Raw genomic sequence first — 16,707 nt, forward strand, 5'->3', positions numbered from 1 at the left:
TAAGACCTTACTTCAGATGTTAGTCTCCTACTTTTGAGATGAGTAACAATTTGCTCCAAGTAGTATCTGATTTCATTACAAGGAGCTTTTTTTTTTTAATTTTTTTATTTATTTATGATAGTCACAGAGAGAGAGAGGCAGAGACATAGGCAGAGGGAGAAGCAGGCTCCATGCACCAGGAGCCCGATGTGGGCTTCGATCCCGGGTCTCGAGGATCGCGCCCTGGGCCAAAGGCAGGCGCCAAACCGCTGCACCACCCAGGGATCCCTACAAGGAGCTTTTGAAATAATCATATGCTGTAATATATACTTACTGATAATTTATTGATAAGTCTTTTGTTCCTAGTAAAATAGCTCAGTGTATTTTCCCCTCTTCTGCATTTATTGCCATTTTAAACATCTGAAGAGGAAATAAAATTAGTTGCAGCCACAAATAATCTCATGATTTTTCTAGGAGCTACATAAATTTTACCTTAGTTAGTATTGGTATTTTGAAATATAAGGCTTTTTTTTCTTTTTAAAAGACTTTATGGATTCATTTGACAGAGCACAAGCAGGGGGAGTGGAGGCAGAGGGAGAGAGAAAAGCAGGCTTTCTGTGGAGCAGGGAGCCTGACACGGGACTTGCTCTCAGGATCCGGGGACCATGACCTCAGCTGAAGGCAGAGGCTTAACTGACTGAGCCACCCAGCCACTCCTGAAATACAAGGCTTCTTTTGTATTTAAGATTCACACTAGAGAAGTAGCTGCAGTTTGGTGCCAGAATAGTGGTAGTGGGTACAAAGACCTGGGGAATGTCCTGCAGCTCACTTAGTATTTTTAACCTCTCCATTTTTGAATTGTGATAACTAAAAGAGATAATTAATGTGTGCAGACATGTTTGTAGTACAATGCCTAGATTTATTAGTTATCAGTAGATAAAATTCTTATAACTGAGTATAGAAATGTTAGAAAAGTCGAATACGTATGGAATATTCTCAGGACAAAGTGAGGTTAGGAAATTGAATCTGTCCAAATATATGCAGAGCTAAGGGTTTTCCTGTGGACTGTGTTAGACATGAGACTATAAACTCAATTTTAGTGTAGTCAGATGTATTAGTTTTTTTCTTTCAAGCCTTCTGAGTTTGTTGTAAACCAGAGAAAGACCTTTCCAATTCTGAGATTCTTAGGATTTTGTCATGATTTCTTTTTCCTTTCATGCATTCATTGCTTTCAATTAAACTTTTGAACTTTGGGGAATTTATGCTTGTATAAAAGTTTGAGCTTGGATCCAACTTTGTGTTTTTCCAGTTGGATATCCACTTAACTGCAACCCATTCCTTGTATAAACATAGGATATTCTTTGATTTCAGAGAAAATCATGATAATGTCATTTTATTGAGTTCCAGCTAAAAGACTCTTGTTTTACTTAGGTTTCTCCTCCTCATGAAAAAGAAAAAGGTCTGTTACATGAAAACCGCATGTTGCAAGATGAACTTGCCATGCTAAGACTGGAAATAGACACAATAAGGAATCAGAAGCAGGAAAAGAGGTATTGTGAAGACACTGAAACTGAAAAAGAAAAGAATGACAGTCTTCAAAACGCCATAAAACTGAATGAGGTAACATTAACAAATACAGTATTCCAATCTAGTGGGCAGCTGAATGTTGTGACAACTGAGAATACCATGCTGAACTCTAAATTGCAGGATGAAAAGCTAAACAGAGAAAGACTGGAAGCAAAACTTCAATCATACCGAGCTAGAGTCGCTACAGCTATACAGGATCGTGATCAAAGTCAGGCATCAAAAAGAGACCTAGAACTTGCTTTCCAGAGAGCAAAAGATGAGTGGTGTCATTTACAGGACAAAATGAACTTTGAGATGTCTAACCTAAAAGATAACAATGAGGTGCTTTCTCAGCAACTTTCTGAAGTCGAAAGTAAACTTAATGCCCTAGAAATTGAGCTGCAGTATACAAGAGATGCTCTCAGAGAAAAGACGTTGGCTTTAGAACATTTACAAAGAAACCCAAAACAAACACAGGGTCAGAAGAAGGAAATTGAGCAGAAATCTCAAAACGAACAAGGTAAAGTGAATGAATACATGGGAAAGCATGAATCCTTAGAAGAGAAATTATCTCAACTACAAAGTGAAAATATGTTGCTCCGAGAGCAACTAGATGATGCCTACAGCAGAGTGGAATGTAAAGAAAAGACTATAATTTATCTCAAAGACCAGGTTCAGGTTATTGTAAGAATGGTTCGAGTTGCAGGTGAAAAACGAGCTCTTCAACTGCGAGAAAGAAATAAGGAGTTAATCAATAAATGTAAACAGATAATGGAAAGAGCATTTAGATATGAAGATGAGAAAGAAGAAAGAGAAGTAAGTATTCAGAAAGACAAATATTTTTCAAGCTTCCTATTAGAAAGTTCAAAGTAATGTTTGGTTATGGCTTATTAGTACTATTTTTTTTTTTTTGGAGAGAAATAGTGCACCTGCACCTAAATGGGAGTGGGGCAGATGGAGAGGGAGAGAGAATCCAAAGTGGGCTCTATGCCCAGTGCAGAGCTCCACTTCATGACCCCGAGATCACGACCTGAATGATTATGGGTCAGTTTTGAATCTTCATAACTTGTATCCAGCAAATAAAAATTAGACCTGAAAGGTGCTTTAATTTGAATAAAAATGCACGTCATCTATGAGAAACTTCAAGAGGTTAAGTTATACATTGTTAAAGAAAGGAGTCTGATATTAATAATTTATTGTTAGTACTACTAAAATAGTTTTAATTCTTGTCACCACGTTTTAATACCATGATGAACAGATAAGTGGAAATGCTCATACCTGAGTGTTTTGACCTTGAGGTTCAAATAAGTGGATTACCTTGACAACTAACTCCAGATTTGTCACATGAACTGAAGTGTAGGTGCTGTATCTCAGTACTTTTTTTTGATAGCTTTTTAAGCATTTTCAGTTAGCATACTTTTATTTTTATTTATGTAAATTTAAATGTTTAGTCTCAAATCATTTATTCTTGTGACCTTTTCACTCTTTGAAGGCATCTACTTTTCACTAAATCATAATTTGGGATAACTGGTGACTTAGCAAAGCTGTATTTGATTTCATCTTCCCACCACGGTTTATAATTTAAGCATTTTTCAAATAATTTGCTCATTTCAAAACTCCATTGGTAACTACCATTTGGGCTTAAAATTTTCCAATAGAATTGTATCTTTGTGATTTATTAATTTGGCACTGGATCTCCATTTTCAGGCTACTGAGGGAGGGATGGCAGGATTCTTGTATAGCAGGAATGGAGTGAGCATGAACAGGGGAGGGATCTCTAGGAGCTGAGGCCAGGAGGGAGGCAGAAGCCAGGTTATGTAGGGGGCTTGAGGGCCATTAGTATGACTTCACATTTGTTCTGAGATAGTAACCTATTGGAAGGATTTGAGCAGAGGATTGAGTATGTGAAGAACTTAGAAGTTAATTTTAGCCTCTAATAAAAAAGAGAGAAAATATTTGATTAATGTAGAATTTACCACTGCTAGTCTCACCTATACAATACCCATTTCTTTTTGAGACTTCAGCAGGCTGGGAAGCTTTGCAAATTCATCAACAAGGAATGGAGAGTGGGGCTGAAATAATTATCTGTGTAACATAATACTGACTAGGCAGGAGGGATAACACTTTTTGTGTCTTTAACTGAATTCACTTAGCAGTGTGTACATTCTAGGAATAAAAGGTGAGTTGATGTATGTGGTGATAAAGTACATACGTTAGAATTATATTATTAACATAATAATATGATTTCTAAAATCAGTAACAGAAGGTCTTATTAGGTAGTTATGAGAGAACTTCAACAAGAACTGGCTGATGCCCTAAAAAAGCAATGTATGTCACAGGCTTCACCGGAGTTATCACATTATCGTATTAATTTAGAAGATGAGGTACAGGATTTAAAAACATTGGATCAAATCGAAAGTCACATATGTATTACATATAACATGTCAACAGTTCCTCTGTAGCTGGTTAAATAATATAAATGTTTTAGGATGCTAATTTCCATGGACCACTTTCTTTTGTATTTTCATTTCAATTTAGCATAATTTTAGTGTCTTCACCATGCACTTATTTATTAAATTCTGACTTTTCATTCTGCTCTCTCTGTGTTCTATGTTTTTCCTTATAGCATTTACCCATTCACAGAAATTGAGGGACTTTTTTCTCCTGCTATACGATTTTTTTTAACGATTTATTTATTTATTTATTTGAGAGAGAGAGAAAGAATGCATGTCCATGCACACTCATGAGTAGGGGGAGGGGCACAGGGAGAGAGAAAGAATCTCCAGGAGATTCCCTGCTGAGTACAGAGCCCCATGCCAGCTTAAACCCACCACCAATGAGATCATGACCTGAGCTGAAATCATGAGTTGGACGCCTAAACCAACTGAGCCACCCAGGTGCCCTAAAAACAATGTTTTCTACTGAGATCTCTATTACCATGATGAGGCGAGCTAGATAAAATCAGAAGATAAGGTTTAACGGAATGTTTCAGAAAATCGTCTTACTTCTCATCTTCACTTTTATTGATGGATATAGACTCTGTACTGATTTCAGGAAAACTTGTAAAGAAAGGTTACGACTAGTGGAACTGAGGCATTTCCTTCATTTTCTTTTCCTTTTATATATTTATTTTTAATATATTTATTTATAAATATTATAAAATATTTATATTTTTAATATTTATATATTAAAATGCATGGAAATATTCAGATGATGTATATAAAGCCAAAAGAGAGAATTAAGAAAATTATCTAGGTCCTGCCATTGACTCTTTTTAAAAGCTTTATTGAGCTATAAATACACCTACCATACAGTTGACCCATTTAACATGTGTTGTTGTCGCTGAGTATATTTATAGGGTTTTGCAACTATCACTGCCATCAGAACATTTTCGTCACCCTGAAAAAAAACCCTTAGCTGTTGCCCTTGACCTCGGGCAACCAGAAGTCTACTTCTTGTCTCCATAGAGTTGCCTATTGTGAATGTTTCCTATAAAGGGAGTCACACCATGTGTGGTCCTTTGCGACTCGCTTCTTTCACTTCCTGTTTTCAGGGTTCGCCTGTGTTCTAGCATCTGTCAGTGCTTCATTTCTTTTTCTGGTCAGACAGTCCTCCATTGTGGGCTAACGCCCTTGTTCATTCATCATTTAATGCACCTTTGGGTTATTTCCACTTTGTGGCCATTAATAATGCTGCTGTGAACATTGGTTTAGTTGTGTGGACATCTGTATTTCTCTGCCATCAGATTTTATCCTTTAAGTTAATTGGGGTGATTTTACCATCTCTCACCCTTTTTTATTTACTCATTCTACCCTTTCTGTCTTTTTAGTTTCCCTTCCTCTTGCCTAATCCTACACTATTGAGTCCTGGCTCATTGTCTCTCATTCTCCATGAGGCTTTCTCTGATTATTGTAACTCCCCCTGAACTTACTTTCTTCACCCGTATTATCTAGTCTGTGCAGACCAGTTTAGTCCTTTATTTTACATGTATTATCTAGTCTGTGCAGACCAGTTTAGTCCTTTATTTTACATTGTTTTTATTTTTTTTCATGAGCGATAATTCTGTCTTCTTATGTACAAATGTATCTAAGAGGGAAAATATTTTATGTGTATGGTACCTGTCCTTGCCTAAATTTGAGAATATCTTAACAGTTTTTAGGATAAAATTAAGTACTTTATACCATAGCAGTAATTTCTGATTGAAACACATTGACATAACAAAGCTGTATTCTAAATGTATTTTAAGCAGTTAAGTGTAAAACTGAAAGCATTTAATCCGATCGGACAAAGTATTCAATCAGATGCTGTTTTTTTCTGATTATGGCAAAACAGTCTAAATATGCCTGCCTTCATTATGCAACCAGAACTGAGATTTACAGAGTTCCAGCACTTTACCAACTATAAAGCTCTGAGGACAGGTTTTTTTTTAAGTTTATTTATTTTATATAATCATTACATCTATTGTGGGGCTTGAACAGGAACTGAAGGTTAACCGTTGGATGTTCTTTTAACTGAGCCAGCGGGTGCCCCTGAGGGCAGCTTTTCTGATATGCCACACCACGGAGCCTTAATCTCTACTCATCAGAGTACTTGCTAAAGCCCTCTAACATAAACAGTTGCTAAGATGAACAATATGAACATAAAATGATTTGGGAACATTGGTTTAGCAAGAGTCCATTATTTCCACGTCAGTGGCTTTACCTTGCCTCTGATGGTCATGTAAGTTATGTATCACTCAGTGTAGGAGTTACTGTTTGCACTGTAGTCCATGAGCATTGTTCACTGAGTAGTATAGAGAGGAGGTAAATTAAAATTATTATAAGTGGAGGAAAGTACCATTGGCTAGTGGAACTTTTGAAAGTTTTTTCTTGAAGATTTAAAAAAAATTAACTTTTGTTTATTTACTCATAAGAGACAGAAAGAGAGGCAGAGACACGGGCAGAGAGAGAAGCAGGCTCCATGCAGGAAGCCTGATGTGGGACTTGATCCCAGGACTCCAGGATCAAGCCTGAGCCAAGTCCCAGTTCAAGTGATACATAACCGCTGAGACACCCAGGCGTCCCTTTTTTTAATATTTTACTTGAGAGAGAGAGAGAGAGAGGGAGAGGGAGAGAGAGAGAGAGAGAACATGAGTGCACAAGCAGGGGGAGGGGCAGAGAGAAAGGAAGAAGCAGACTCCCTGCTGAGCAGGAACCCTGATGTTGGGGTCTCAATCCCAGGACCCCAAAATCATGATCTGAGCCCACAGCAGATGCCTAACTGACTGAGCCACTGAGGCACCTGTAGTGAAAGTGTTTTGAAGTCCTGAGGCTATATCCTGGGCCTTATGCTCCCCATTTGCTACCGCTTTCAGTGGTATGAAGAATGATTTCAATATAACTTGTGTAAGAGACCACTTTCATTGGCCTGCCGTCTGCCTAAAATATCAAATATCATTAGAACGTAAAACACAACAACAATAATAATGCTAATTGCAGACACTTAGAATTTGGTATGTGCCACATACTCTTCTAAGTAGTTTATGTATATTCCCTAATTTAAACTTCCGACTATCACAGTGAGGTAGATACTATTATTAACTTCATTTTACACATGAAGAAACTGAGACACAGAATTTGAAGTAATTTTTCAAGGTCAAACAGCAAATGCCCAGGGGAGCTGGGAATTCAAATCCAGGCATTCTGGTTCCTACAGAGATCCTGCCTCAGAAGCTGTTACTTGAAATATCTGAGTGTCCCTGAAAGCAGCATGTTAACTTGTATAATCACTGGAATGCCCATGGTGATTTGTAAATGTGAATATTTAAAATTATAATTGATGTGGTGCTTGGAATAGAAAACTAGAAAAGTTTACCATAAGGTAATTTCCTGTCTTTCTGCCTTTGAACAATACGTAAATTTGTATGTGTACCTGATAAAATATAATTTAAAAACGTTAGAATGTTGTTTTTTAATACTAGAAGAGTGCTCAGAAAGCTTTTCTGTCAGGGGATTGTAAATATTTTGGGCTTTGCAAGTCATAGGTCTCTATTGTAGCAGTATAATTCTGGGGAAGCCTTAAATCAGTATGTAGAGGAAAATGTGGCTGTGTCCAGTGACATTGTATTTACAAAAACAGATGATGGTGGTTTTATACTAGATTGTCAGTAGTTAAAAGTATTTCTTTTCTTTTTTAGCGACAAGAAGCAAAGGAGTTACAAACAAAGGTTGTAAGGTGCATTCAGAAGTTCAGAGATGACATAAAAAAGTATGCAATTTATTTTAAGATTTTATTTATTCATGAGAGACACAGAGAGAGACAGAGACATAGGTAGAGGGAGAAGCAGCCTCCCTACAGGAAGCCTGATGCAGAACTCAATTCTGGGACTCCAGAATCGTGCCCTGATCCAAAGGGAGGCTCTCAACCACTGAGCCACCCAGGCGTCCCGCAACAGGACAAGTGAAAGCAGCACAGAAAATAACTTGAGTATTTATAAAGCAGATAAGTAGTATAGTATGAGAAATATATCCATTATGATAAATACATCGTTGTTTAGCTGGGTAAAAATATCAGCTTTGTGGGATTTTGAAATGCATAATTTTTGCTTACGATCCTTTTTTTTTTCTTTTTTGCTTACGATCTTTAAATTTTGTACATTAACCCCAAAACACAACCAGAAAAATGGCACAATTGCCAAATCTACTTTTTAAATTTCTAAGAATTTATGTAAGACCTTTAGATGTTTGTTTAGAAATTATGTGGTATGTTTAAAATTTGTGTCTGAGAATAAATATTTTAAAATATGCATTTTAGGCTTGAAGTTGAAAATGCCGAGTTAAAAGTTACAGTCAAGGAGCAAGCAGGCCAAATTGAACAGCTTCAGAAAGACCTGTTAAGTTCAAGTTCGGTAAGTCAGTCTCTTAATTTCTGTCCTAAGGAGAAGGAATTTTTATATCTCTAGTAGTAGTGTATAAGAACATTTTGGATAATATGAAAATTCTCACTCATAAAAATATTTATTATATTCATATGGTTGCTATTTAACTACTCTTGGTATAATTCCTCTTTATAGATAAAGTTGACTGAATGCATAAATTAATCATTTTTGTAGTAAGATTTTAATAAAAAGGATTGTGATAGCCTAAGCAAAACAGTATTTTATATATATATATATCACATTTTGTTTATCTGTCAGTGATCATTTGGGTTTTTCTACCTCTTAGCTATTGTTGGTAATGCTGCTATGAATATTGGTATACTAATGTCTGAGTCCCTGCTAATATTTTTCAATATGTTTAAAATTCCCCAAACTTTGAGTAATAATTTGATCTTGAATGCTGACTTTCTCTTGTAATCTCAACCCTTCACTGAGATTTTGAGAATGAATTACTTTACTAATAATTTGTGGTGATTTGTAATTACAAATTGGTAGTGTGTTGCCTTCATTAAGAATGACTACGAGGGGGATCCCTGGGTGGCTCAGTGGTTTGGTGCCTGCCCTGGGCCCAGGGCATGATCCTGTAGTCCCCGGATTGAGTCCCACATGGGGCTCCCTGCATGGAGCCTGCTCCTCCTCTGCATGTGTCTCTGCCTCTGTGTGTGTGTGTGTGTGAGTGTGTTTGTGTGTGTCTCATAAATAAATAAATAGAATCTTAGAAAAAAGCAGAATGACTACTAGGTAATTATGCAAACATTTTTCTCAAAGGGATGTAGTTTTCTCCTTGTTGGATTTTGTAAAGGAAAAGAGATGCCAGTGAAAAAGTAGAAATGACTGCTCAGTCAGGGCCTTAGAGAGTAACCTAGTGCTCCTAGCATTCATTGCAAGTTCAGAAACGAATGTTTTTCTATTACCTTGAGTTAATCATACTTTCAGAGATTTAACAGTCCAATCTCAGAAAAGATTAATGTGCAATCCAGGACTCCAGTTTATTGATAGGTAGTGAAAACTATATAACCATTTATAAGCAGTACAGGATTATCGTGCCATTCATACCGTCCTTTGTAGGAGTGGCTACCAATGATTTAAGATGAGAAGATTGCTTTGGGACTTCTAAGTTGGAACTATGAGGTAGATGGACCTACAACTAGTTTCTTTCAGTGACATAAGTTAGGTACATGCAAATTTCATTAAACAATCATACCTATCAGGGGAACTAGCACATTCTGTTGACTGGTCCTTTCTGTGGCCAAAGAAACATCGAAAAAAACTTTTTTTCCTGACTTCATATAAAACTGCTCAAGTTGCTTTACTGTACTTTTCATGCAGTTAACTTGACAAGGAGTCTTCTCTCTGACTGAGAGTGCCATGAGTTGTCCCCCTACAATATCACACAGGAATCTATTAGGAAGCCACCACATATTACAGAGTTTGTAAGAATATCCATAGATAATTCTGCATATTCCTATAGAAATGAATTAGGGTTATGGTATAAAATGATTAGCCACTTTAAGCTTACCCTATAAAATAAAAACTTAAATAGCTTTCCAGCAACTTAGTTCATAGCCCTAATTTCTCTAGAAGGTTCTCACCTCATGAATCCCCAGGACAGAGACTACATCTGTGTTAAGATATTTCATGGACACCATTTTGAGGTGAAGAAATATGGATTGGGAAGAAGAGTTAGCTCTAGCTGACTTAAGCCTCTGAAGAAAATAGTCAAGTATGTGTCTGAAAAGAACTTAGAAGAAGACTTCCGTAAGTTCACGTCTCTATGGAATAGGAAAGTATTCAAAAGGAAACAAAGGCAAACCGTTCATAATCCAACCCTTGGGAAGAACTTTTGCATTATTTTTTTTTGAACTTTTGCATTATAAAAGAAAAGCAAGACAAAGTACAATGGTCAGCATCCTGAGGGTAAAGGTGCCCCCCCCCCCAGATTAAAAAATAATACACTGGGATCCCTGGGTGGCACAGCGGTTTGGCACCTGCCTTTGGCCCAGGGCGCGATCCTGGAGACCTGGGATCGAATCCCACGTCGGGCTCCCGGTGCATGGAGCCTGCTTCTCCCTCTGCCTGTGTCTCTGCCTCTGTGTGTGTGTGTGTGTGTGTGTGTGTGTGTGTGTGTGTGTGACTATCATAAATAAATTTTAAAAAATTAAAAAAAAATACACTCGGGATGCCTGGGTGTCTCTCTCATTAAGCGTCTGCCTTCAGCTCAGGGCATGATCCTGGAGTCCTGGGATGGAGTCCTCCATGGGGCTCCCTGCATGGAGCCTGCTTCTCTCTCTACCTGTCTCTTTGCCTCTCTCTCTCTCTCTCTCTCTCTGCCTCTCTCTCCCTGCCCCCCCGCCCTCTCCTTCCGTACCTCTCATGAATAAATAAATGAATAAATAAAATCTTTAAAAAATAACTCAAAGTAATCCCAAAAAGAGTCAAGATAAAATGTACAAGATTAACTGTGTGAGGTGCCTGTGTGGCTCAGTGGGTTAAACATCTACCTTAGGCTCAGGTCATCACCTCAAGGTCCCAGAATCGAGTCCTGTATACATCAGGCTCCCTCTGCAGCAGGGAGTCTGCTTCTCACTCTGTATCTGCTCCTCTCCCCATTCATGCTCTCTCTCTCTCAAATACATAAATTAAAAAAATATATAAAAATAACAGATTAGTTAACTAGAAAGGTAATGCACATCAGGTAACAGGTATTGAATGTGTGGTTGAAAATATTGTCTATGAGGAACTAGAAGGAAGATGGAAGCATACACATGACCTCAGTAAATGGGTCAAGGCTGAAAGTATAGAATAGAGCATCTGGTTTTGAAGCCTTGGGATTTGGAGAACTCTGAGAGGATGTGAAAAAGAGGAATAGCAAGGGTCCAAGGACTGAATGTCAGCGTTTGCTGTCATTTAGAAATGAAATGGGATTAGAAGAGCAGAGGGAAGATGTGGCATTGTTTTCAGCTGCTGCTGAGAAGTAAAGCAGGATCAGGACTTGTAAAAACAGATCCTTGATGATTGTCAAAACTTTTTAGTGGAATTCCAGGATTGAAAGTCAGATTTTAGTGTAAAAGACGCGATGAAAAGATGAATCTGTGGCTGAGATGACACATTAAAGAATGTTCGAGTCCAGTGAAAGGGGAAAAGCAAGATGATCGAAAATGCTGCAAGAGTAAGGAAACGTTTTTATAGAATATTGGGAAGCCTTGAATTTTATTTAGAGAGAAAAGTGGTCAATAGAAAAGAAGACATTGAAATCTTGCAGAGAAATGTTTGAAATGCTTGCAGAGAAGGAGAGTATCTCATCCTAAAGTCAGATGATCATCAAAATTATAATGGGGACAGTATGGGAATTTTTCAGAGACTGTATCTTAAGCTGTGATCTCACAAAACCCAGAGTATCTTAAGACATTGGTGAAACTGCTTCTAGGACATCTCTAGAAACTCAGATGTAAGTATAGCCACCTTAAAGATTTTTTCATTAATGTGGATTAAAAACCTCTGTATTTCCCAAGTAAATTTTGGCAATTTAAATTCTAGAAACAAAAATGATGAAAATATAAACTCAGTTGAAGCTGTTTTAACAAACATCCTTATTTTTGAGATTTCTTTTCATTGACATTTGGTTCATAACCTACATTTTATATGTATTTTATAAACCTGTCTAAACACATATTACTCATGGATTCATGAGAAATAGCATTTTATAAAAGAAGAAGGAGTCTCTTGATTTTTGAAACTAATGTTCTTAAAAAATTGTTTCCAAAGTGTGGTGATGAAAAGGAAAACCTAAAGAAATGTATGGAGTTAAAACAGCCTTTGCAGTTCAGGTTGGATCAAGAAGTGAAGAAAAATGAGGAATTGGAAAAAGAGAATACTGGGTAAGACTAATATTTCACATCACTTTAACCATTAATTAACTAATTTATCTGTAATTGTAGTTTATAAAAACCTAAATAGAAATTCTTGCCAAAATACTACATTTACTCTTCCGTGATTCCTTAAATAATAACAACAATGCCTTTGACATATATTGTCAACTGCGCTTTTCATTGTCCACCGTGAATTTTTTCTGCAAGATATCTTTGTTCTTAGGTAATCTTTCCTTTTAATAGTGTTCTTTTCTTAGAGCAGATATCCTAATCTCTAAAAACTTAACTGTGTCATATAACAACATCAAAAGTTATCTTGGATTTGCTTGTATTTCTTTTTATTTTATATTATTTATTTGAATTCAAATTAATTAACTTATAGTGTAATATTAGTTTCAGAGGTAGAGTTCAGTGATTCATCAGTCTTATGTAACACCCAGTGCTCATGCCATCACGTGCCCTCCTTAATCCCCATCAGGCAGTTACCCCATCGCCCCCAATCCCTTCCCCTCCAGCAACCCACAGTTTGTTTTCTAGTATTGAGTGACTTATGGTTTGTGTCTCTTTCTGATTTCATCTTGTTTTACTTTTCCTTCCCTTCCCCTATGCCCAGAGCCAAAGGCCTACTCTCAGCCACTGAGCCACCCAGGGGTCCCAAGATTTCATTATTTATTGGCTGAGTAATATTCTGTTCTCTCTCTCCCTCCCTCTCTCTCTCTCTCTCTGTCCAATAAATAAATAAATATGATTATTTATTTATATCACACCTTCTTTATACATACCTCTTTCAAAGAACATTGGATCTCCTAGTTTGGCTATTGTGGATATTTACTGGTATAAACATATGGGTGCAGGTGCCCCTTTGGATCCTGACCAAAGTGATCTTTGGGATTCATACCTTCTAGTGCAATTGCTGGGTTTTACATAGGTAGCTCCTTTTTCAACTCTTTGAGGAACCTCTGGTACTGATTTCCAGAGTGGCTGCACCAGGTTGCATTCCCACCAACATCGTAAGAGGATCCCCCTTTCTCTGCATTCCTGCCAACATCTGTCATTTCCAGACTTGCTAATTTTGGACATTATGAAAGGTGTGAGGGGGAAACTCACCGTGGTTTTGATTTGTATTTCTCTGGTGCCAACTGATGTTGAGCATGTTTTCATGTGTCTGTTGGCCATATGTATGTCTTCTTTGGAGACATGTCCTTTCATTTCTTCCCATTTCTTCATTGGGTTATCTTTCTTTGGGTGTTGACTTTGATTAGCTCTTTATAGACTTTGCATACCAGCCTTTTATCTGATAAGGCATTTGCAAACACCTTCTGCCATTCTGTCAGTTGTCTTTTGGTTTTGTCAACTGTTTCCTTGCTGCGTAAAAGCTTTTTATCTTGATGAAGTCTCAGTAGGTCATTTTGGCGTCTGGTGACATGTCTAGCAAGAAGTTGCTGCAGCCAAGGTCACAGAGGTTGCTGGCTGTGTTCTCCTCTAGGATTTTAATGGATTCCTATCTTACATTTGGGTGTTTCATCCATTTTGACTCTATTTTTGTGTATGGTGTAAGAAAATGGTCTAGTTTTATTCTTCTACATGTGGTGGTCTGATTTTCCCACACCATTTGTTGAAGAGACTGCTTTGTCTCCATTGGATTTTCTTTCCAGTATTGTTGAAGAGGAGTGGACCATAGAGTTGAGGGTCCACTTCTGGATTTACTCTTCTGGGCCATTGATTGACATGTCCGCTTTTGTGCCAGGACCATACTGTCCTGTTGATCACAGCTTTGCAATGGAGCTTAAAGGCTGGCTTCTAATGCCACCAGCTTTGGCTACGTTTTTCAACATACCTTTGGCTATTCGGGGTCTTCTAAGGTTCCAAAGAAATTTTAGTATTATTTACTCCAGCTGTATGCAAAGAAGTTGGGGGCAGCCCAGGTGGCTCAGTGGTATAGCTCTGCCTTCAATCCAGGGTGTGATCCTGGAGACCCAGGATCGAGTGCCACGTTGGGCTCCCTGCATGGAGCCTGCTTCTCCCTCTACCTGTGTCTCTGCCTCTCTCTCTCTCTCTCTCTCTCTCTCTCTCTCTGTGTGTGTCTAATGAATAAATAAATAAAAAATCTTAAAAAAAAAGTTGGTAGTATTTTGATAGAGATTGCATTGAATGTAGAGATTGCTCGAGCTTGCATAGACATTTTAACAATATTTGTTCTTCCAATCCATGAACATGGAATGATTTCAGTTCTTTATGATTTCTCAATTTCTTTCCAGAATGTCCTGTCTTCTTCAGAGTACAGATCCTTGTCTCTTTGGGTGGGTTTATTCCAAGGTATCTTATGGTGTTTAGTGCAATGGTAAATGGAATTGACTCCTCAGTTTCTCTTTCTTCCATCTCATTGTTAGTGTATAGAAATGCAACTGATTTCTGTGCATGGATTTCCTATCCTGCTGCTTTGCTGAATTCAGGAAAGGGTCCTAACAATGTTGGCGTAGAGTCTTTTGGGTTTTCCACATAGGATATCATGTCCTCTGAGAAAAGTGAGAGTTTGAGTTCTTTTCTGATTCAGACGCCTTTTTATTTCTTTTTGTTGTCTAAATGCTGAGGCTATGTCGAACAACACTGGTTGTCCAGAGAGTGGACCTCCCTGTTGTGTTCCTGACCTTAGCGGCAAAGCTCTCAGTTTTTCCCCATTAAGAATAGCATCGGGTGTGGGCTTTTCGTAGATGGCTTTTATGATATTGAGATATGCTCCCCTCCTCCCTGCACTGTGAAGAGTATTGATCCGGAAAGGGTGCTGCACTTTGTCAACTGCTTTTTCTGCATCTCTTGAGAGGATCCTATGGTTCTTATCCTTTCTTTTATTTCTGTAGTGTATCACATTGATTCATCTGCAGATGTCGAATCACCCTTGCAGCCCAGGCATAAAACCCACTTGGACATGGTGAATCATCCTTTAATGTACTGTTGAATCCTCCCAGCCAGTGTCTTGTTGAGAATTTTGGCATCCGTGTTCATCAGGGATATTGGAGTGTAATTCTCCTTTTGGGTGGGGTCTTGCTCTGGTTTTGCGATCAGAGTAATGTTGGCCTCACAGAGAACACTGGAAGGTTTCCCTTCCATTACTAATTTTTATAAACAGCTCCGAAGAATAGATTAATTCTTCCTGGAATGTGTGGTAGAATTCTCCTGGGAAGCCTCCTGGTCCTGGACTCTTGGTTGTTGGCAGATATTTGATGACTGCTCCCATTTCCTTGCTGGTTATGGGTCTGTTCAGGTTTCCTGTGTCTTCCTGTTTCAGTTTTGATAGGAAGGGATCCATTTCTTCCAGATTGCTTACTTTGTTGGCATATAGTTGCTCAGAATGTGTTCTTATAGTTGTCTATATTTCTCTGGTGCTGGTCGTGATCTGTCTTCTTTCATTCACGATCTTATTTCTTTGGGTCCGTTCTCTTTTTGATATGTCTGTCCAGGGGTTTATTGATCTTATTCTGTCAAAGAACCAGCTCCTGATTTCATTGATGTGTTCTACTGTTCCTTTGGTTTCTATTTCATTGATTTCTGCTCTGATCTTTATGAATTCTCTTCTCCTGCTGGTTTTAGGTTTTAATCTTCTGTTCTTTTCCAGCTCCTTTAGGTGTAAGGTTAGCTTGTGTACTTAGGACCTTTCTCATTTCTTGAGAAAGACTTGTATTGCTATATACTTCCTTCTTAGGATGACCTTTGCTACGTCCCAGATGTTTTGAGCAGTTGCGTTTCCATTTTTGTTTGTTTCTATGAGGTTTTTAAAACTGTGCTTTTATTCCCTGGCTTGATTCTTTAACCTCCGTGTATTTGAATTCTTTCCAAATTTCCTCTTGTGATCAAGTTTCAGTTTCAAAGCATTGTGGTCTGAAAGTATGCAGGGAATGATCCCAATCTTTTGGTATCAGTTGAGACCTCATTTATGACCCAGTACGTGATCTAGTATGGAACATGTTCCATGTGCACCCGAGAAGAATGTGTATTCTGTTGCTGTAGGATGGAATGCTCTGAAGTTATCTGTGAAGTCCATTTTGTGCAGTGTGTCATTCAAAGCCCTTGTGCCCTTGTGGATCTTCTGCTTAGATGATCTGGCCGTTACAGTGAGTGGTGTGTTAAAGTGCCTACTATTATTGTATGACTATCAATGTGTTCCTTTAATTTTGATATTAATTGGTTCATAAGGGGGTCTGGGTGGCTCAGTCGGTTAAGCCCTTGCCTTTGGTCAGGTCATGTTCTCAGGGTCCTGGGATGAAGCCCTCATCAGGCTCCCTGTTCAGTGGGGAGTCTGCTTCTCCCTCTCCTGCTGCCCATGCTTCTGTTCTCTCTCTGTGTCAAATAAATAAATAAATGAAATCTTAACAGAAAATC

At 38.1% G+C, this 16,707-nt stretch overlaps 1 protein-coding gene across 10 annotated transcripts in view; it reads left to right on the top strand.

The window, feature by feature from the left end:
• The window catches only part of LOC144309456 (ankyrin repeat domain-containing protein 26-like), a 157,190-nt gene that overhangs the window by 81,751 nt on the left and 58,732 nt on the right, over positions 1-16,707 (top strand). For 5 of the 10 annotated variants that reach the window (XM_077890499.1, XM_077890500.1, XM_077890507.1 and 2 more), the window contains exons 18-21: positions 1,411-2,361; positions 7,721-7,791; positions 8,338-8,431; positions 12,227-12,339. In XM_077890499.1, coding sequence (XP_077746625.1) covers positions 1,411-2,361; positions 7,721-7,791; positions 8,338-8,431; positions 12,227-12,339 — 1,229 coding nt within the window. The remainder of the gene's footprint in view (positions 1-1,410; positions 2,362-7,720; positions 7,792-8,337; positions 8,432-12,226; positions 12,340-16,707) is intronic. The other 5 variants (XM_077890505.1, XM_077890508.1, XM_077890506.1 and 2 more) reach the window with 3 other exon arrangements.

The sequence above is a fragment of the Canis aureus genome, unplaced genomic scaffold, assembly GCF_053574225.1.
Source record: "Canis aureus isolate CA01 unplaced genomic scaffold, VMU_Caureus_v.1.0 NW_027326411.1_RagTag, whole genome shotgun sequence".
Taxonomy (NCBI): Eukaryota; Metazoa; Chordata; class Mammalia; order Carnivora; family Canidae; genus Canis; species Canis aureus.